The sequence below is a fragment of the Lytechinus variegatus genome, chromosome 3 (genome assembly GCF_018143015.1).
Source record: "Lytechinus variegatus isolate NC3 chromosome 3, Lvar_3.0, whole genome shotgun sequence".
Lineage (NCBI taxonomy): Eukaryota > Metazoa > Echinodermata > Echinoidea > Temnopleuroida > Toxopneustidae > Lytechinus > Lytechinus variegatus.
The window spans coordinates 15,263,133-15,286,171 of NC_054742.1; the positions used below are offsets into that span (position 1 = coordinate 15,263,133).

General features: G+C 33.8%; 1 protein-coding gene across 6 annotated transcripts in view; it reads left to right on the plus strand.

Annotated features, from left to right (window-relative positions):
- The window catches only part of LOC121410308 (poly(rC)-binding protein 3-like), a 122,034-nt gene that overhangs the window by 79,737 nt on the left and 19,258 nt on the right, over positions 1-23,039 (plus strand). For 5 of the 6 annotated variants that reach the window (XM_041602310.1, XM_041602306.1, XM_041602305.1 and 2 more), the window contains 6 exons: positions 5,955-6,071; positions 17,041-17,169; positions 18,292-18,420; positions 19,115-19,216; positions 19,887-19,937; positions 21,881-21,965. In XM_041602310.1, the coding sequence (XP_041458244.1) occupies positions 5,955-6,071; positions 17,041-17,169; positions 18,292-18,420; positions 19,115-19,216; positions 19,887-19,937; positions 21,881-21,965 (613 nt within the window). The remainder of the gene's footprint in view (positions 1-5,954; positions 6,072-17,040; positions 17,170-18,291; positions 18,421-19,114; positions 19,217-19,886; positions 19,938-21,880; positions 21,966-23,039) is intronic. The other variant, XM_041602309.1, reaches the window with a different exon arrangement.

The window sequence follows — 23,039 nt, forward strand, 5'->3', positions numbered from 1 at the left end:
CATACTGACCAGGATGTGCATATAGCTGTTTTGTGAAATTAAGCGAAACTTTAAAATATCATAACTTTCCTATTTTACATCTGAATCTTTTAATTCAAGCTTTTGTCTTTGACTTACCTTATGATTTTGAATTCTAACTAAAAGTTTTCTCCTATAATAAAAACAAAATCTTAATTTGATTATGGGACAAATGCTTGTCTCCTCTTAAGAGAATGATCTGGTCCAGTAAATCTATGTGTACCAGTATATAGGTTAATTCAATCACTTTCTAGGGGGTACATTTAATGATATTCAATATGGATTTGTCAAGAATACCTGGAAAGGTCAAACCAGCTTACTCTCACGATATTAAGTCAAAAATATTTTAACATTTCCTATTTTCTAGCCGAACAGATTTGAATTCCTTAGTAAAGAATTGATATACCCTCTTTTGTTGTATTTTTTCTCATCTTTGCTCTAGAATTCAATTAATAGAACTTATAGTTTTATTATCTTTTAGTTTTATGTCATTTTGTTGCAAGTTATATTGACATATTTTCTGTTATTGTCAAGAATGGATTAAAATTCCATTGATACTAGATAAGAATGCTCTTGGAAGTTAATCAAAGCAACCCCAGCATCTATAGATACCCGAAGATTTTTTTGGAGTACTGATACCGCTATCATATTTTTTGCTGTAAAAGACATGTGCAGTCATAGAAATGTTAACATTCTTGATGTGCCTTTTTATTAACTCTTCCTTATTTTCATTCCCAAATCCTATAATTTTGCTCATTGTTTTCTTGGAGGTCAATATCAGCTTTTAAGGTTACCCAATGGAAAACAAACTTGATTAGATGGTACAGCTGTTCAACATAAATTCATAGTGATGGTTGTAGAATAAATATATTTGGGATTCTTTAAGGACTTTCTACAGTTAAAATGAAATCAGTAAGGTTTTCACCAAATTTTGCACAGAGTACTTTAGTACCTAACTATTCCAAATGTGTAAAGATTAACATGGGTTCATGTGCTTGATTTTTTTGCTATCAAGCTTTGAAGTTCACCCATTTGGAAGGCTTAAAAAAATATGGAATGAAAATCATTTTTATTTTTAGACCCCACAAGATCACAACGTTTAGTTTAAGCCTCTACTACTCAGTGAGAATCCATCCAAATTTCATGAAATTTGATTTCATAATTATATACTTAAGATAAGGAATCCACTCATATTGCTATTTGTTTGCTCTTTACAGAGTAGTAGCACCTTCAATTTTTAAAATAAGCTGTGAAAGACAACACAAGCACATTTTAAAAGTTGACATTTATATAACAAATTTAAGAAGTACAATAAATGCTGCACTTTATGTAAAACCCATCTAATTTTCACCAAATGTTGCTTGTAAAGAAAGTTATTCTAAATAGGTTTGAACATTTAAAACTGGGGGTTCATGTTCATGTTTTAAACTATTAGCACTTTTGGTGGAGCAAATGTGCTTTCATAACCACAAAAAACGCATCAGGAGGCTTGTATCTATTTTAAGGAAAATTCTGCACCACTATCTCATTTAATCAAACTTGAGGTCACATTTGTTATACTTTGCAGAGTAGGTATAGTATTCTAAAGAGATAGAGGCACTTAAAAAATTTGTCCATAGATTATTTTCAGCTAATAGCTTTGTAACATAAGATATCAAGATTTGCTGTCAGAATGCAGATGACTTAAAAAAATCAGCTGATACCTGTAGCTGATTACTCACATGTTTGCTAATTATGACGTCAACGCACATGGCGTAAAATATGCATAGATAGGGATGCGCACAAAGCATAACTGGGGAACGCTCTTAAGTCCTGAATTTTGTTTTTCCTTTTTCAAGATTAACTATACAAAGACTATTTTCCCGATCTAATTGGCTTGATCCATATTGCTTCATATATCGTGACAATTTTTTCTCTCAGAAATTGAATGATATTAATCGGCTTCAGCATACAATGATCTTGCCCACAGAGAGTTTCTTCTCTGAGACAATGTTTATACAGACAATTTTGACTGAGATGCAAATATTTGTGTGTGATGTTGAGTGTAGAGGAGGGCAGCCTGTAGTGATATTCCTTGTGTTTGCAAGTGATTAACGTTCCTTCTGTCAGCTAGTAGCTTGATGGAGATGAATGTAAAGTGGGAAGAAGACAGGAGGGAGATAGAAATAGAAATGCAGACAGATTAAAGACACTCTCCCTTAAATTATCATATTTTGTATACCCAGCAGCATAATGAGCAGCACTTTTCAATATTAACTTCCTACCAAGAAGAGCAGGAAATCTTGACAGATTTTCTTTCTTCCTTACATTTTGCCAAGCAATAATTGTTGTGATATTGTATTTTATTTGGTGTATATAGTATACCATTGGATTTCTGCAAGCTTTTAAGCAGGTTTCCCAAATTTTGCAAAGGATTATGATACTTTTCATTTTGATGACACAATTTTTTGTCATAAATTAATGTTCAATTTCACAGATTTTTGTTTGGTATGACCTTTTCCCTTCTCACCTAATTTAGTTTTAGAATATTAAATAAAAGGTTACACTTACAAGATTTAGATTATTGTCATTTGTACAAATACTAAGTATGCTTGCATTTCTTCCAGTAAATATCAGGAATGATCATTAGAAGATGTGCTTCTCCTCCATCTAAGGCTATGGAAGGAGGCTGTTTTCATTTGCAATTTGTAGATAGATCTCCCATAGATTGATGAAAATTGGGCTTGAAAAAGATCCATTTGAAGAACTCTCGGTTTAAATGGCAATTAATGAAAATGGACCTCTCTCAATGAAGAGAACCAGTGATGCACTAGCTGACGTTCAAGAAATGCTGAAAAGACAGCACAAGTGCAAACTCTTATAAAGGATTAATAGAGTCCCTTGAGAAAGTTTGCAGTCTATCAATTCTTGCGTTAAGTGAAATGACACTTTGAGAAGACCTTCCATCAATTTACTGTTCATTCAAGTATGAAGGATAGCTGAAAGATCATTTTATAATCGTAAATAATCTGATGCTTGTTTAGTTTGACTGGTTTTGTAGATTATTATTGAAAAAGGGGTGAAAAGTGATTAAAGATGTTGTTAATGAATGGAAATCTCTTCTGTACAGTCATATTCCAGTTTGGAGTTTATAACACTATTTTAACTTGGTAGGTTTAAAAGAATATATTTGCAAATCTGATTTTTTTTTTTTTTTACACTATTTTAACATATTTTCATAAATGCTATTAAAGTCATGTTTGAATAAGTAAAGTTTTGGTAAGAATTGGAAAATAATGCAAAAATTTCTTGTTTTTATAGCTGGTGAGCAAAACTGAAAGAAGATTTTGTTTCTCAAGCTGAATAATAAAGACAAGGGAAAAATAAGGCTAACCTTTTATGAAATGGGCATAGCATGGATAGGCATCAAATCTCTGCTATGTAATTCATATGTAGGCCCTAAAGGGGCTCGTAACACAGCAATGATCATAGAACATTTTTCTATGATTGATTGCATTGGCTACAATGTACTTTTAATCGTAGAAATCAAGCATACGATTAATCGCTAACCTTTGTGTTACGGGACCCTGGTCATCAATTACTCATAATACCAAATCCATACTATTCTGCATGCCTTAGCAGAGGTCAAAGGCTATGGTTATAATTTGCTCAGATTTCAAAAGTAGATTAGTATTGAATGGAAATGATAAGGGAATATCAATGATCTTGAATGTAAGTCATATTTAAAGCAAATAATTTGAATATATTTAGTCAGTTCCAGATCATTTTTTTTTTTATTTTTTTTTTATTTTTTGTTATCAATGCTTGATATATGCTTTAAAACTTTGGGGGGATGAGCTTCTCAGTCGATCACAGGATCTTGAAATGTGCTTTATCCTGGTCCATCCATACATTATGGATGGAGGCTATGTTACAGTGGAAAACACTTCACCCCTTGGTTTGTAATGCATAGTCGCCATCTTTGTACCTTAAGAACTAATTTCACAATACTTAACGAGTGAGAGGAAACCTAGGTTCATACGCAAGTTCCTTATACTGAGAGAGACCTGAGGGCTATAGTGATTTAGTGATCACAGTAAGGAAATCCCTAGCATTGAAAGTCTGAAAGGGAAAAACAAGTCTTGGATGTAGTAAAGAGAAAAATGCAGTAAAATATGGGTTCAGAAATGTCTTTTGTTAGCACAGCTCTTTTGCCTGGTACTAGAAACCTAATCCTGAACAAGCAAATCACTCATGGCACTATTCCCAGCCTTCCTTTCTGTGTGATTCTGGTTGGTTGGCGGTAGGCATCACACAGAATCTACAACTTCTACTTCATATCAAGAATAGGCTTGTCATTCAAGACTTTATCTGTGTACTTCAGGTGACTAGAATTTAAAGGGGTGTTAGAAAGGTAGCAAAATAGGAGCATATTTAACCAAAATGTTCGGGGGTGTGTGAGATTGGAATAAGAGGACACTTTTTAAGAAGCACGCTGTGGGATTGGGATTTCATTGATTCAATGTTGCAATCATAGTCTACATTTTACATTATTCATACCTACAACACACATTGAAACCATTTTGGAGATGATAGTGATAATTGTTTTTCTCATTAAAGGCTGCAGCTTATATTTTTTGTTCAGAACAAAGAAGTACTGTAGCACAAAGTAAATAGGTAATTTCAGACCTTTCATATCAAATCTACCTAAGATAAAAAAATCAAACAAGCATGACTCTGAACATTCCATCAAATCCGAATGTGAAATAAGGATGTTATATCATTTTTAAACTTGCTTATTTTCACTTAAAGTAGAATGAAACCATTGGAACAAGATAGCTTGTGTGAAAACAGAAAAATCAAAGAAACAGATCAACAAAAGTTTGAGAAAAATCGGACATAAAATGAGAAAGTTATGAGCATTTGAATATTGCGATCACTAATGCTATGGAGGTAGCAAATTGGCAATGCGACAAAGATGTGTGATGTCACTTGTGAACAACTTTCCCCATTACTTCAGTATATATTTCACTTGAATTGCCTCTTTTATCACATCTATCCATAGATCATGTGTTCTTTCTCTATGAGGGCAAGTAATACATATTTTTTAAGAATACATCATGGATAAAGAGTTTGTATCATCATAAGAAAAAACAAAAAGAGACATTTTGAGGGTATTTTATAGTCCATCAAAGGTAAAGTTGTTCATCAGTGACATCACACATCCTTGTCGCATTGCCAATGGGAGGATCTCCATAGCATTAGTGATTGCAATATTCAAATGCTCATAGCTTTCTCATTATTTGTCTGATTTTTCTCAAACTTTCTTTATTCTCATTTTTTTATTTTTCTGTTTCTACACAAGCCTATTTGTTCCAAAGGTTTCATTCCCCTTTAACAGTTATATGCACAACTCAGTGATATTCAAATGAGAGAATTGATGATGACTATCATTCCCTTTTCCTTTTTTTTTGATGCTTAACTTATACAATATTTCAATTTTTACATGTTTGACAATAAGGACCATCTTGACTTAACTACAGGAGATTTATAAATATGGCAATTCCACATGTTCATGGTGGAATAAGATGTTGTATTACATGACAGTGAGGAAAAAATTAAAATATTTTATATTTTGTAAGAAAACAGCCGTTTTTTTAATCTCATTCAAACCACCTATATGTAGCTGGTACAAAAAATGTTGAATTTGCTATTTTCGACTCACTGTACGGTCGCCACAGAGCAAATGTGACTGAGGTATTATGTAGTTATCATAACCTCATTGGAAGGTCATAGGTTCATCATCAGCCTGGCAATTGTATCTCTAAAACAAGGAATATTCATCTCACATTATGGACAATGTTCAGAGTCATTCTAGTTTGTTCATTATTGTACCTACTAAGGACAGATCAGTCATATTTCAAAAATATATTTTTTTTCTTTGTTTTATTCTGCAGAGTGGAGCAAGGATAAACATTTCTGATGGATCATGTCCTGAGAGAATAGTCACAATAACAGGATCTACGGTAGCAATAAACTCAGCATTTGAGCTTATCACTAAAAAGTTTGATGAGGTAAGAATAATATACATGTATAAGAATTTTAATGTTTACGTATAGAAAACAATTTAGCATGTCTTTAATTTCCTTGAATAGAAAATGATAGAGGGTATATCACATACACTACTAGTATACAAATATAGAGAAAGAATAGTGGAAATATTTTTATCCAAGGTTGGTTCGGCAATTACTATTTTTCACGAGGGACGCGAGCTTGAGGGGAGAAAAGTAACATTGCAGGATCAACAGAGGATGAAATATTTCCACAACACTTTTGAAAGAAACACCCGGTATGTTTGTTTTATATCCCTTCCATATTAAAGTTTGAATGAAAAATATTGGTAATCTAGTCCTATTGGCCCAACTCCATGTTCTGGACAAAATGTAGATCAGCTTTGCTCTATTTTAAGCATAATTGACTTATCATTCTAAGCTGGTTGGTTCCTGAATAGACTGTGCACGGTTATTATACCGTCGGCTCCCAAGCATCACTCAAGGTGGTTTGGTGTTGTGCGGTGTGGCGACTGTACTAGTGAGTTTGATCTCCACTTAATAGTTGTAAAGGTTGTGAGCTAACCCTGCTGAATTAAAATCAAGCATCCCCAAATCATTTGATGATCGAATGATGGCCATCATTAATTTTGTTTTCAACCTACAGATTCATTATAAACAAGCAAAACACGATTTCACATTGTCATTTAGTTATCAGAGAGTTTGTGATTCAGCTAGCATTGCGTTTTTACCTGTGTTGATTGCGCTGCCCTCGGCGGACCCCTGATTAAGCTTCTGTGCCGTTGCATCACTATACTTGTCTGGTGGAGGCAGTCTGTCGTGCACTGTGACCGAGTAATTGCATGGTTTTAAGTCAGATTGAAAATAGTAAAAAAAATTATTCTACTCTGACGTCACAAACTATTTTCATCTCCGATGAATTTCATTTTTCTGGTGAAATTATGATTATTCGCGTGAAGGGCTCTCGACCAATCAAATAGCAAAAAATTTTCAGTAAGGGATATAATAATTGTTGTATTATTATACACATTGGCATTACAAAGTTTTTTTTCTGTATCTATGGTGATACCTCCACAAATAAAGAAGCCATTGTTTACCTCCATCTTTTCTTCACTTTTTTTCAATTTGGTTATTTACCAAGTACCCCCAATCACCTAATATTCTGTTTTCATCCATTGGTATGCTAATGAGAAGACAGTGATCTATTAATGTTTTTTTTTTATGAATGGAAGATGACCAGGCCTATTTCAATTCATTTTAATCAGGTTAAATGGGAAGGGTAAAGAAGACAATAAGTAGTGTCCACCAACCTCATGCATTAAACAAGTAAATAATACAGCAATCAATAAACATACGTTGTAAAGTGCATTATCAGCGGTTGTGCAGCATTAATAAATCAATGAGAATATACAAGGAGGACTAGCATTGATTTATTAGCTAGACTGAGGTGAGGTATTTCTATTCTAGTAAGCCTATATTTATCTCTATCCCTTGTTTACTTTAACTCTTTGTATTAATACCTTGCCATGGTGTGACATGCATATGTATTTTTCATACTTAATTAATAGTCCTGTAAGCTCAATTCATTTAACACTGTTTCCTTATAAAAGCTTTTGCATCTTCTGTTTTATTTTCCCTAAGAAATTGACTAATTTCTCACTCAATTTAGACTTTCTCTGATGTGGGATGTGTTTCTACCTTCAGGAGTTGGTAGTTTTTTTTTCATTTCCCTTTGCACTGGAATATTATAACCTGTTTTCACCTGAGACATCAATGGTGCGTTTTGAGATATATCATTGGACCTCATTTCAAACTTGGCTCTTTTCCTTGGTCTTTATAATATACCAAGTGGGTGTAGTCTTGTACTCAAGTCAAGTCCCTATTTACCCCATCTGTAATTTGGAGCTAAGATAAGGTTTGCTGAAGGGTAGTGCATTATACAAGGGCAGGCCAGCATCTATATACATGACTGTGGTTTTGGATCAATACATACTCTTAGCAGAGATCTCCTTGATGGAGAGGAAGGGAGATGAAATTGCTGGTTGGAGGCAGAAGACAGATTGACAAAATTGGCAGAATGTTGGAGGGGATTGGTGAGGAAATGGGAAGATGTATCGGCGGAGTACTCACACAGATGCAATTACTTAGGGAGAGCAAGTAAAGGCATAGATCGCAAGCATTTTCTTTTTTTTTTTACAGTGCTGAAGTAAACTTTAATCTCAGAACTGACCTTATTGAGTAGTATGATCAAGAAAGTTCTTGGCCGGGTTGACATGTAACTTCAAACCAGCTGACATGATAAAGAACACCTATGTTTTCTTGAAAGAAAGGGTAAACAGTAGCATTGGTAGCTCTGAAAAAGTACATAAGATTGCTATGAAACAGTTCGATGGTAGTATTAAGCGAACATCTCTTTTGGGGTTTAGTAATTCATTGCTCTATAATTATTTTTTTCATTAGCTTTGAAATTTTTATTAGTAATTTATAAGGCCTGAAATTATATAGGCTTCAATTTTAACACAAAATATGAAAATAATATGCAAGGAATTTTCTATCACAGGATAATTTCTTGGCTTGAGATAGAAATGTTTTTACAATGAAGCTGATGGAATAATGTGCAGGAATTTCATGTCACATCCCTTTTTCTATAAGAAGCTTAGCGCTACGTTGTATTTTATATAACAAATACAATCAAGTTTGTGTTAAGAATAATGGATGTTTTGTTTTGCTTCTCTTTTCAATTGTCTTATTAAAAATATGTATGCAAGGTTTTATAATTTTGTAATATTTAGTAAATCCTATTATGTTTACATAAAAGTGGAAAATATACATTCAACATAAAAAAGCAACAATAAAAATGAAAGCATACTTGTATAGCGTTGAATAAAATTGTAGATTTGATAAGGAGGTTATTTGTACTCTATATCCTCATCCGTCCTCCCCTCACCTAACCTATGAATTGCATAGATTGTTTCAAATCAAATGAAGTGTGTTCCTCAGCCAACCCCTCATTCTACATGCACATCACTAATCTACTTCGTCCAATTTTCCAAATGTCATGCTCGGGATTTATCGCTGCGGTGCAATAAGTGGTCGGTGAAAACTGATCCTAAAGAAACAGGGATGTGCATACTATGGTCCGTTGCGTGAAGCAGAAAATTTCCTTTCTAGAATAGGGAAAGGAAATTCTACTTGTTCTGTGTATTACTATTAATTGACAAGCTTTGTTCAGTAGTTAATGCTACCTTGGAGTTCTTTACATTTCTGTCTGAAATCACCTGATTTCACAGACTTGTGAATATACATAGGGGAAGGCGGGGTAAGTTGTGACAGTTTTTGCTTTTTGCATGTTAGAATTGATATGATTAATAATCTTGTCGAAATAAGTACCTTGCCTTGAAATTTAATTCTTCTGAAATATTTTCCACCTATATATAATTTTCTATCCCCACACTGAAAGTCATCGTGACCTTTGAAAAAAACGATGTCAAATGGCTCAACTTGCCCCATATATGGGGTAAGTTTGAGCCACCTTCTGGGGTAAGTTGAGCCACAAAAACTATGTACAAAATGTATGAGGGGAGAACCAGCATGTCAACTTTTTGTTCAAAGTCTTTTCACTTGCTAATTATCTATAAATACTAACATCCTTTAAAAGGAAAAGAGCAGTCATGTAAATTTGCTCCTTTCAGCCAGCATTTCAATCGATTTTAATGGTTTGTTTGTTTTTTAAGATACATTACCATAGGAATTACCATGGCTCAACTTGCCCCATGCCGTTTGGCTCAACTTACCCCAGTCCGAACTCAGTGCGATAATTTTGTATCCACACATTTATTATGCATCCATCATATAAAAGACTATGACAAGAATGAAGATCCATACCTGGACTAATAATGTTGTTATCATGTCTTTATTATATTTAAAGACGTGTGTGTTTATAAAGCACTTATCTATTTCACACTCTTTTTTACTTTTTTGGCTGAAATTCATATTTTTCCCTCTAAAAAAATACTTTTTGTTTCAAAGTTGAAAACAATGTGGTGGGGTTAGGGGCTATGCTATGGATCATCAATACATGACACCACCACAATGTCTGACTCATTCATTATTGGCCTTGGGCTGGTGGCTCAACTTGCCCCTATGCTCAACTTACCCCGTCTTCCCCTACTGATCAGAGTCTCTATGGAAGTAGTGCTTTTGGTTATTCAATGAAATGTTTTCTGTTCAACTTAGCTCGAAAACGAATGCATTATAATTGAACCTGATGTGTAATGTATATGGGTCATTCCACGGGGTTGGGGCAACAGCACTTTTTTGTGTTCCTTATGAATTGTTAGCTTTATCCTGAAAATGTGTTTGGTGTTTTGATGTTGCAATGTGGTTTTGTTGGAAGGCAGTTATGTAAGCAATTACTTGATGCAGAAATAAAAATGTTGAACTGCAAGTATTATTGATGGTGAGACTTTAAATGATGATGTCCAGACTCTTTTTTGGGGTACCAAGTGTGACATCCAAAATGGTCATTTTCAGTTGAAGATATCTAATCAAAAGATAGACTTAGTCAAATTCAAATGGCCATAATTGATAAAGCAACATTTGTTTAATAACAAAACAGTAATGGGATAGCAAATGAAAAGAGACTTCATATCATAAATCATTCCTACAACTCGGCATACCACCGTTACATGCGATGTCCACGTTTGTTTTTTTCTGTAACGGCGGTAATGTGGTAAATATCTAAAAATCAGAAATCATTCTTTCCAAAGTTATGTGTCAGAAATAAAGGCCAGGCAGTAAGCAACTTTTCATCAAAAGATTAGCTTTGAAAACCTACGGTAATGTCATGTAAATTAATCGAGGGTCGCCGATGTTTTGGGCGATGTCCGGGTCAAATTTGTAACGGTGGATCACATTTCATCGCGTATGTAAGAAGGAGACACCGGAGAAGAGACCGTCGTTGTATCAGACGGACGGGATGTTAGCCGCGATCCACATGCACATGAACAGCCACGATATCGGGAGTTTTGAAGCATCGCAGTTGGGAATCTTCCTGCAATGTCCGTGAAACGGTGGATTGGATCTCCACGATGTTTTCCCTTTCAAAGCGACGTAAGTACGGAGATTTATCCCGATACTCGTATTTTGAAATGAGTTGAACCTTATCTTTAAAATGTGGAACTATATTACCATGCAGAAAGTGTTTTTAAGTTTGAAAAATCTCGCTAATTTTCCATTATCTTTCACTTCGGTCCCACATGTAGCTTCTTGTGTAAGTAAAATATGTAAATTAAGACATCGCCGTGTTTGTTTCCAGATTTGCTGAATGGTTCCAAAGAAAATGTTTTTATTACTGTGATTCCGTGCAAACATGTTTTGAATGGTAGCTGACATGATTCAATCGTAATTTAGTTGATTTTTTACACCGAAATATGTTGATTCAATAGGCCAATGGATACTCAGAAACGGCTCTTTCACTGATGATCATGACGATCACGATGACAGCTCAATTTGGTACAAAATTTCTCCTTGTTTAAATTGGCTCCTACTGATTCTAGGAAATATGGGTATCAAAGACCTGAGGATCAAATTTGAATTTGCAAAAAATTGAGAATTTTGAACCAGTGGCAGCGCCACGGGGGAAGAAGGGCAAGGGGGAGGAAGACCCCCCCCCCAAAAAAAAAAAAAAGATTTTTTTTTTTCTGCTCGTCAGCTGATCCCAGCCCGAAAGGAGGGGGGGGGGGCAAAATAATTTTTCTGTTACTACCCCCCTACACATAGTAGATGTGCTTTGTGTATGATGAAGCATGGGAATAATTCAATTACTAGTAATTCGTAGCTGTAGGCCTAACCTTCCCAAAACTTTTCATCTTGTTGAATGTTGGTATACTTTTCAGCACTTATTCTTTTTCCCTCATTTCTTTCTCCGTTTTTTCAATTGTATTTTTTTTATTTCTATATATTCAATTGTTAGGGACTTTTTCAATCGTATTTTAATTTCTATTTATTCAATTGTTAGGAGAGGGGGTGGGTATTTGTTTTATCAGAAAGCAAAAGCCTGTGTGATTGTTTTCAATGTGATTTTTTTTATTGCAATATAACGACATTTTAAAAAACATGTACAAGTGAACAAAAGAAAATGTGACACAATCAAGTTTGTTTCACAAGAGTTTATTTGCTGTATCAAAAGGTAAATTGCAGATTTGAATTCCATTAATTCATTTAATTCCAATAAAACATGAATATATTATGTAATTGCTTGAACAATTAAACTTCAGAGATGAAAATTAAATAGGATGGTCATACAGAACTAAATGGAATTGTCAAGAACCACCCTTGATTATAATGCAGAATAAAATTAGATTAAATTCATCCATTGAGAAACGAAATTGTAGTAAAGATAATTTATGAAAAGGTACAGGTAATGGGCAAGTAATTGTATTGTCAAAACAAAGTAGAACACAAAAACAAATACAAAAATCCTTGTATAAAACATAACTTTATATTTAATTTATGAACTATGAAATGATGAATTCTATTTGCTATGAAAAATACAAAGTGAGGGTTCTTGTGTATTTTGCAAGAACAGATCAGATTCCTTGTCATTGCCCTAGTAATCCACCACCCCCTTACTTTAATGAGAAAATGTTAAGACATGTACATGAGTAAATGATTTCATATAATATAAAATATCGTGGAAACAATCCAGCAAGTTTCGTTGATTAAAATGTAATAATTTGAATTGTGTAAAATAAATAGTCAAACTTCCAAATACTATTTTTCTCAAATAACTACAGGTAGCCTCTGTTGAAGGTTAAAATGTATATCTTCAGTACATGAAGTGTCAATCTGGTGACCTGTACTCCTGGCCTGATGGCGAGGCACAATTCTACCTCTCTCCATTTTGTGACATTGACAGAATCCTCTTCCAAACTGACACAGTTGTCATTGGGTCACCGATCTTCTTGAAGTTCATAAACTTGTAACCTGAATGCAGAGAGAAATATTGCATGTTATTTCTATTAGTCAGGTTTAGTGTACAGTGTAATACATTTTTTACATTTGCCAGTAAGAAGTTTACCATATAGTTTTTAACTAAAGGAAAAGATTGTACTTTGCAGTTTTATACTTGAACATTTATTAGAATAGCTTAGTAGAAATAGTACATTTTACTTTCTCATTCACAATTCTATGTTAAAACAACAGGTGTAATTTTTTTTATTCAATTTGTCCACTAAGTACTTTACAATTGTCCTTTTGGCATGCTGGAACTTAATGTTTTATCCAATGCATCTATTCCAGTGACGACATGATTATATTTTAATTAAAGTCACTTAGAACTACATTTACCATGTAACTGAGGTAAAACAAATTAGAGTAAACAAATTGAACAAGTTATATGTGTAAGGTATTAATGCAGTGTCCATGAATTGCATGCCAACTTTGTCTTGTTTTGTCTTGAAAAACCATGGCTTAGAAGAACTAAACTAGTACCTTTTCCCTTTATCTTTTTCACCCGAGTATTGTATCAAAGGTATCAAAATTATAATCGTGTACATGTATGAATAAAAAAAAATTTACCTGTTCATTGATATGCATTTCAGAAGCTTGCCTGTAGATGTTGTATTTCTACACTTGAGTAAGATGAGTTAACTCACATTTAGTGTGTTGATAAGTACATGTAGAATGTCAAGTCATACTATTCAATATGACCATTACAAGGACATGATGTCCATGTAACGGTGGTATGTACATTTGAAAGTGATATCTTGAAGGAGATATTTTAAAGTAATAAAAGATTTGGAGATCATAAGCTAGCACTCTTGTTTTTTTTCCCTTTAGACAGAAACATATGTTTCCAGAGATAGACGGAAGTGGAACCTTGAGGATTACCGTAGTATTATTTTAAATATAATTTATCAATAATTTTGTACATTTTTCCTTGTTTAAACTCTAATTTAAATTGCTTTTATTTGCAAAGAATTTGACATGAAAAATGTTTTTCTTTAGTATAATCAATTGATCTTGTGCAAATATTCTAAGGCATAAAGTGGAATTTGGTGTGTATTGGCCATTAATGGACCTTAACAATGCTTCAAAGTATACCTCTGTTACTGAGACATGATGTCCATGTAACGGTGGTATGTACATTTGAAAGTAATATCTTGAAGGAGATATTTTAAAGTAAAAAGATTTGGAGATCATAAGATAGCACTGTTTCGTTTTTTCCCCTTTAGACAGAAACATAAATGTTTCCAGAGATAGATGGAAGTGGAAACTTGAGGATTACCGTAGTATTATTTTAAATATAATTTGTTCATAATTTTGTACATTTTTCCTTGTTTAAACTCTAATTTAAATTGCTTTTATTTGCAAAGAATTTGACATGAAAAATGTTTTTCTTTAGTATAATCAATTGATCTTGTGCAAATATTCTAAGGCATAAAGTGGAATTTGGTGTGTATTGGCCATTAATGGACCTTAACTTAACAATGCTTCAAAGTATACCTCTGTTACTGAGACATGATGTCCATGTAACGGTGGTATGTACATTTGAAAGTAATATCTTGAAGGAGATATTTTAAAGTAAAAAGATTTGGAGATCATAAGATAGCACTGTTTCGTTTTTTCCCCTTTAGACAGAAACATAAATGTTTCCACAGATAGATGGAAGTGGAAACTTGAGGATTACCGTAGTATTATTTTAAATATAATTTGTTAATAATTTTGTACATTTTTCCTTTTTTAAACTCTAATTTAATTTGCTTTTATTTGCAAAGAATTTGACATGAAAAATGTTTTTCTTTAGTATAATCAATTGATCTTGTGCAAATATTCTAAGGCACAAAGTGGAATTTGGTGTGTAATGGCCATTAATGGACCTTAACTTAACAATGCTTCAAAATATACCTCTGTTACTGAGACATGATGTCCATGTAACGGTGGTAACACCAAAAATAGAAGGTTAGGCCAGAAAGAGTAATTGAGTTTTTCCAAAGAGAATATTCCATTCTGTTGAGGCATGACTTCTCTCAACTATTTAGTTCTACATGCCATCATAAATTCAATTTTCTAGACTGGTGAGAAAAAAAGAATGACACAGAACATGGCACTGGTATACACACAGAGCATCAAGTTCCATTTATTGATGCTAAATCTATCAAAATATATATGCCATGTTGGAAAGTGTGGAATAAAGTGACTAACAATGTAGTTAGCAACATATTTATCAAGAGTAATGGAGATCAACCCCTTTATTTTGACAGTGGGAGAGCATAGTCTTAGCAAGGATGATAAATGATGTCCATGTAACGGTGGTATTTTGTCAAATCTTGTTTCTCAGTTTACTCCAATATGCAGGGTGGTATCAAATGCCTGTAAGTGGATTTAGTTGAAGGATTGTCCCATGAAACATATAAGAAATAAAACATTTCATTTATTACATTTCTATTTTTTGACCCTGATGTCACAATTTTTGCCCCAACCCCATGGAATGACCCATATATATATATATATATATATGTAAATGTGTGAAGCTATACATGTACAACAGCTTTGGCAACTCTTTTATTTAAAAGATTAAAAAAAGTAATATTTGTGCCAAATTTATTATATTATATATATATATATATATATATATATATATTCAGTGAAATTTGTTTCCTTGCCAAACATCGTAAAATTTACTCTATCTTCAGAAATATGAATTCTACCATGACGAGTTTGGTATCAAATGAAAGAGCGTATTAAGCTCTTTCACATGATTGGGATGGGGTTGGGATCAAAGTATATTTCAGATGGAATTGTCTTTGATGAAAAAAAGTAATATTTGTGCCAAATTTATTATATTGTTAGTTATTATATTATCAAATATCGTTTCATTACATCATATGTCAACACCGAACAAAAAACTGATCTGAAATGTTTGTGCTGAGAAGTAACTGGCACAATATGAAATGTTCTTGTCTAGTTTGTTATTTTTAATTTGTCTGAAATATGAAGATTTTGGGGAAAATGACACCTGAATATTTCTCAGCTCCTTGTTACAAAGCAATGTGATGAAGGGGCAGGACATACTCATTCGTTTGATATCAAATTCGTCATGATAGCACAAACATGTGTACATATTCATATATATATCCACACACACACACACATACTTACACCCATACACATGCTCATATTCATTGATATAAAACCAGATAATAGTCATTTAAAGTTCTCTGTTATTGACTCCAAAAAGAAGGGGAAAATTACATGCAAGCTTTTCATAAGTATTAGGGAAGGGGATATATGTTTGTACTGGTTACCTTCAATGAATTTCTTTATTGTACCATTTTGGATGTATTTCTAACACACATAATATTATAAGGTAGAGTTTGAATTGGTGTGATGCAAATAACTCATTATGCAAGGTATATTGTACTGTTACAGTATCTGTGCTATTGTACTATGGCCACATCATGACCAACTAGTACTGTGTCTTTTTCTTTCAAAACAGACCAAGTAATGAGACTTGATGCCTTAGTAAAGGTCACTAGTGCATTGACTTTATTGGGACCAGTGTCATTGTTGATTGCCCTTCAATAGATCACCATAACACGTATTTATAAAAAAAATGATTTTTAAATTGATGTTAGTTATCAAGAATTGAATATGAATTAGTGGCCAGGGTAATTATCATATTAATATGCATTGCAAGGTAAATCTTTCTGTATGGACCACCGATATGAGACAAAGAAGCCTTTCTAGTGAGATGGTCTTTATAGAAGGGTCTTTTGCATGTTCTAATATTCAAGGAGATAGAGAAGGGTGATGGGGTGGACTGATATACTTAAGTCCGGTTTACTCTATTTTAAGAATTTGTTTACTTGAAGAATACCTCTCAGGAAAACTGTCATATTTTGTTCTCAGATTTTAAATGAAACTGCTAATGATGCATGATTCTGTTTATCATTTTATTTTGATGCAGGACCTTTCAAATTCAGTGTTAACATCCGGTACCCCCAAGCCCCCTGTTTCATTACGTCTTATTGTACCTACAAGTCAGTGTGGTTCCCTCATAGGAAAGGGTGGCGCAAAAATCAAAGATATCAGAGAGGTAAGACCAACACACTAACACTGTCATTTATTGCATAATAGAAATCTGCTGTTTGATTAGAGTCATTGGCAAAGGAACTTGCAGAATTTTCACAGATTCTATCTGAGGTAGCTTTCACATTTAGGAGCTTAAATAGAATCTGTGAAATCAAAATGCAAAATAGATATCAATTTTGGCATGCCTGAATATATTGTCTTACATTATGCTTTGTTATAATTCATTTATAAGATATATATACTAGTAATGTAATATTCCCTCATTGTAAAAATGAAAATTTACAATTTTCCAATATGTGATCTGCCACCCCAAAACCAACAATAAGTTGACCAAATGAATATTGAGATTTTTATTTTCCTTGAAAAATCATTTCCTAAGCTTTAAAATGATTTATAATATGTTAAAATTGACCAACAATATCCATTTCAAGTACTCGATTGAATGCAGAGGAAATTCAGCAAGAGCGTTAAAAAAAAAGAAAATAAGGTTTAAAGTTTGGGGTTCACTCAAGCATGAGATGTGCATACTGTGTAATCTCAGTGAAACTTCCAAGCAGTCCGGAAAAGTAGTGTCCAAGAAACTCTTGTATCTTTTCTTTTATTCAACTTCACGACTTCAAATTTTCACAGTATAAAGAAAAAGAATTGTTCTTTCAGATAAGCTATTTCTAAAATTTTGGCTTTTTGGAGACTAAACTACTATTATGGCTATTTACAGAGAACCTTACCTGGCAACTTCTTGGTGGTTTTGGAGCGGTAGGTCACACATGCATTTAGACAAATATCTTGACACATTATTAGAATTGCTAACGTAAAGACCAGCATCATATTGCAGCCCTAAACTTTCCTACAGGTAACAAATAAATTATCATCAGAATTAGAGCTACCAACTCTCCCTATTGAATAGGGTCCCAATTGAATAGGAGGATTCCTGATTTCTGGTGAAAGAGAGAGCCACTAAAATCACTGTCCTCATTTTTGTGAAAATCTGTCTACTGATATCCATGAAACTAAGTCTTTGCCTCTTCCCATTTGACCCACTCTCTTTTATTTCAGGGTTGGTAAGTATGCATTACCAGTGTATATCCCAGAGTTAAACTTGTATTGCCCTTTATATATTTTTCAGACGACTAGTGCATCAATCACAGTGGCTAGTGAGATGCTACCCAGCTCAACAGAAAGAGCAGTCACAATCTCAGGAACTCCAGAAGCAATAACCAAAGCCATAGACCAAGTCTGCTGTGTCATGCTTGAGGTAACTATACTAAGACTTCAGAACCTTGGTTTTGTATCATTTTTTTTCTTTCATGTAATATAATTTTTTTTTACATACATGTAGAAGAGTAGCCTGTGGTACAATTTATGCATATTATTAAAATGAATTTGTACTTGTTATATTAAATCATAAGTATACCGCGCCTCGATCATGTAGGCAAACAACTTCTGTTATCACTTGGAATATTATTGTATTCCATCATGAAATTATTACTTAATTTTCATTATAAGAGGATATTTTGAAAATTTACATTGAATATTGACATTTTCTTCAGTAACTTGATGCATCTATTTGATTTGCTAGCTATTGTCTAATAACACATTATATGACCTACATAAGTTCAGCTTATCATTATATGTAGACATGTTATGGTCTAGTGGATATATCTCTGGACCATGGATCATAAGCTCAACAATTTGGCAAGACATTGATCTGTATTTGCCACACTTGACCCAGATGAAGTAAATGGGGTCAATGTTATCCCTTGAAATGCTGAAAAGTGCCTTATTGGCAGCTACATTATTTGCTAAGCTATGGTAATGATATCAAGCATTTAAAAACTTTGCATCAAAGTGTTGTACTGTTTGGGTAACTTGCATAAATATTGCATATTGTTCATTTTTTTAAATGTCAATGAATACATTGATGTAAATTGTATGTTATTTTGTTACAGTCACCTCCTAAAGGAGCTACCATTCCATACCGTCCAAAGGCTGCTACAGCACCCATCATATTTGCTGGAGGCTCAGTAAGTATGCCTGAACAACAACTACACGTGAGTGTATAGTAAACATAAATCATATGACTTCAAGTGTAGATCATAATAAATAGATTGAAAATTCAAATTAAATAAATAATTTTAAAGAGCATGAACTATGTTTTTTAGAATTGTCTCCAGTTAGAGGATTTCAGGCTTGGCAGCATTGAAATTCCTTTTTTTTATGATGAATAGACAGGAAAATCCATGATTTTTTTCAACCATACTCTGCAATCAGTGCAAAATATTACTCGTTTCTATTCTGACTTTCTTATGTATGTATATCTTCATGTCAAAGTATGGATGTATGGATTTCTATGTCAAAGTGAAAATCACATTGTCACATGTTTACTATACCATACTAATTGTTTAATATAGTTTGAAATTTGAAAATAATTTGCAGTAAAATCATTGGCTACTTATTTTTGCAAGTGGCAACTTCATTTTAAAAAGTATATACATCCAACCCCTAAAATGGAATCTCAATATTAATGATTGTTCTCTGTTTTCTAGTTCATATGAAAAGTTGTGAAGCTCTCATCGTGGCTTTACAAGTTTATAAAGTGAAATTCAAAAGGAGAAGATGTGTGTCAGGCATACAAAATTGTTTTATTTTATGGTATTACCTATGTATCAACTGGACAAAATATTTCATTATTATTCCTTCTTTCATGAATCTATTTGACAGCAACAACAGGCATATGCTGTCCATGGAAACTACGCTCTTGCCCAACCAGATGTAAGTATCAAATAGAACACTTCTTTCTTTTTGTACACTCCCATGGTAAACCTCCCTCTTCCTCGATTCCTTTGGATAGTTAGAACTAATTGAAATTCAAACTTTTGTCAAGAATAAGGTGACTAGGTTTGAGCACTTTCATTCAAAATTTGAGAGAAAATATAGAAGGAAGAAAATCAGTATTTTTTATAAGGATAGGAAGGTTCTATCCTCTGATCCTTCTTAGAGTTTGACCTTCATTATATTAGGAAGTGATTAAAGGATAGGCAATTTCTTTTTTAATCATCAGGCTTGGTTGCCTTTATTCTGCATATATACCCAGTTATGTACACTCTATTGCTAACTGGTAATAGCAAAGGCTTTTCAGAAATCCACTTAAGGTTTATACTGTAGAAATTATGATAAGAATGTCAAGGCCTATATTTTTGTCTCACCTGCATAGCAGAGTGAGACTATAGGCGCCGCTTTTCCGACGGCGAAACTGGTAATAGCAAAGGCTTTTCAGAAATCCACTTAAGGTTTATACTGTAGAAATTATGATAAGAATGTCAAGGCCTATATTTTTGTCTCACCTGCATAGCAGAGTGAGACTATAGGCGCCGCTTTTCCGACGGCGGCGGCGGCAGCGGCGTCAAATCTTAACCTAAGGTTAAGTTTTTGAAATGACATCATAACTTAGAAAGTATATGGACCTAGTTCATGAAACTTGGCCATAAGGTTAATCAAGTATTACTGAACATCCTATTAGAGTTTCATGTCACATGACAAAGGTCAAAGGTCATTTAGGGTCAATGAACTTAGACCATGTTGGGGGAATCAACATCAAAATCTTAACCTGAGGTTAAGTTTTTGAAATGTCATCATAACTTAGAAAATGTATGGACCTAGTTCATTAAACTTGGACATAAGGTTAATCAAGTATCACCAAACATCCTGCATGAGTTTCACGTCACATGACCAGGGTCAAAGGTCATTTAGGGTCAATGAACTTTGGCCGATTGGGGGGTATCTGTTGAATTACAATCAAATCTTTAAAAGTTTTTGGATCTGATTCATGAAACCTGGACATAATAGTAATCAAGTATCACTGAACATCCTGTGCAAGTTTCAGGTCACATGATCAAGGTCAAAGGTCATTTAGGGTCAATGAACTTTGGCCGAATTGGGGGTATTTGTTGAATTACCATCATAACTTTGAAAGTATGGTGGTCTCGTTCATAAAAATTGTGCATAAGAGTAATCAAGTATCACTGAACATCCTGTGCGCATTTTAGGTCACATGACCAAGGTCAAAGGTCAATGAACTTCGGCCATAATGGGGGTATCTGTTGAATTACCATCATAACTTTGCAAGTTTATTGATCTGACTTTTGAAACTTGGACATAAGAGTAATCAAGTATCACTGAATATCCTGTGCAAGTTTCAGGTCACATGATCACGGTCAAAGGTCATGTGAGGTCAATGAATTTTGGCCACATTGGGGGTATTTGTTGAATTACCATCCTATCTCTGTAAGTGTATTGGTCTAGTTCATAAAACGTGGAAATAAGAGTAACCAAGTATCACTGAACATCTTGTGCGAGTTATAGTAGTTTTCAAAGTCAGCACTGCTGCTATGTTGAATCGCGTGATGCAGGTGAGACGGCCAGATGCATTCCACTTGTTGCCATTTTGAACCCCTCATTTCAAACCTACTCCATAGATTTCTTCCTGTAACCCCACACATCATGTATAGAGAGCTTATATCATTGAAGCAGTAGATTTTGGTTAATATTGTGAACTTAAGAAAATATAAATAAATTGGAACATTACTAGTCTCATTTAGCGTTAAACGATACATATTATGAGCCTGGTGTAGTATTTGAAAGGAAAGAAACTTTTGTATGTAACCCCCTCTCTTCACCCCTGGTGATCTTGGTTTTCTCTCGTGGTCTACTTTCAGTTAACCAAGCTCCACCACCAACTTGCCCTGCACCACCAGCAAACCCCCTACGCAATCCCTGGACAGACCCCATTTTCTCCTGCAGGTATGTTCCATCCTCTCATCATATCTTCATCAATAGCATCGTTATCATCGTCATCATCAACAACAACATCATCATCACCATCATCATCATCATCTTTATCAACACCATCACCATTTTCACCACCATAATCATAATCATCGTCATCTTCGCCATCATCACCACCATCATCACTTGCATTGTCAATGCCTCATCATAGTTTTTATCATTACAATCATCACAACCATCTGTTCTTTTTACCAGCATCTAACCACCACCCTAACTATCACCATTCCCCCCTCAACCTCTGTCATATCTTCTGTTAAAATGTTTTAATAGTACATCAACATAAAAGAATTTGCTCTGCTAGTCTAAGGTAATAATGTTAGAAATTTTACCAAAATGTTTCATATCTTGTTCTTGATATGTTTGTTGATATGTGTGGTTCTATTTAGTTTAGCCTGAATTTAGAATGTTAGTTTTTCTTAATTTCTGCAAGATGTTGTAAATTATGGGGAAATTGTGAATATTGGAAGGGTTCATTCCTTAATGTTCCATTTATTCTCCTGAAATCACTGGCAGTGCCACAAGCATGCTCGGCCCATGGTGATGACAAATTCAGATATCTTTCATGAGTTTTGGATCCTCCATTGAACTATGATATGAGGCTAAATGTAATCATGTAAGAGTGTCAGTTTAAAGAATCATAAAGGAAATTTTTTTTTCAGTATTTTTGCATCATTATTTTACTTGGACAGAAAATATTCAGACTCAAAATACAGAATGAGACCAAATTGCTACATTTATTCAATTTGACTTGAAGGAATGAGGTTGTCAATTGGACCTGTTTCCAGCTCTAATGTATAGGTTTCATTGATGAATGTAAAGACATTAAGTGATCTGAGTTCATGATGAGTAGTACTTCCAAGAAGTATTTGGTGTTGTGTTATGTTAGTTTGAATCTACACTTTGTAGTCACTCAGGGGGCTGCAAGGGACAGTGTACTGCAGCAAACTCGGCCATCCTTGGGATTTGGTTTTCATTTGAAGTTGTTCTCATTTTGTTAAAGCTCAGCTGAGTCAACATCAGTTTACCAGC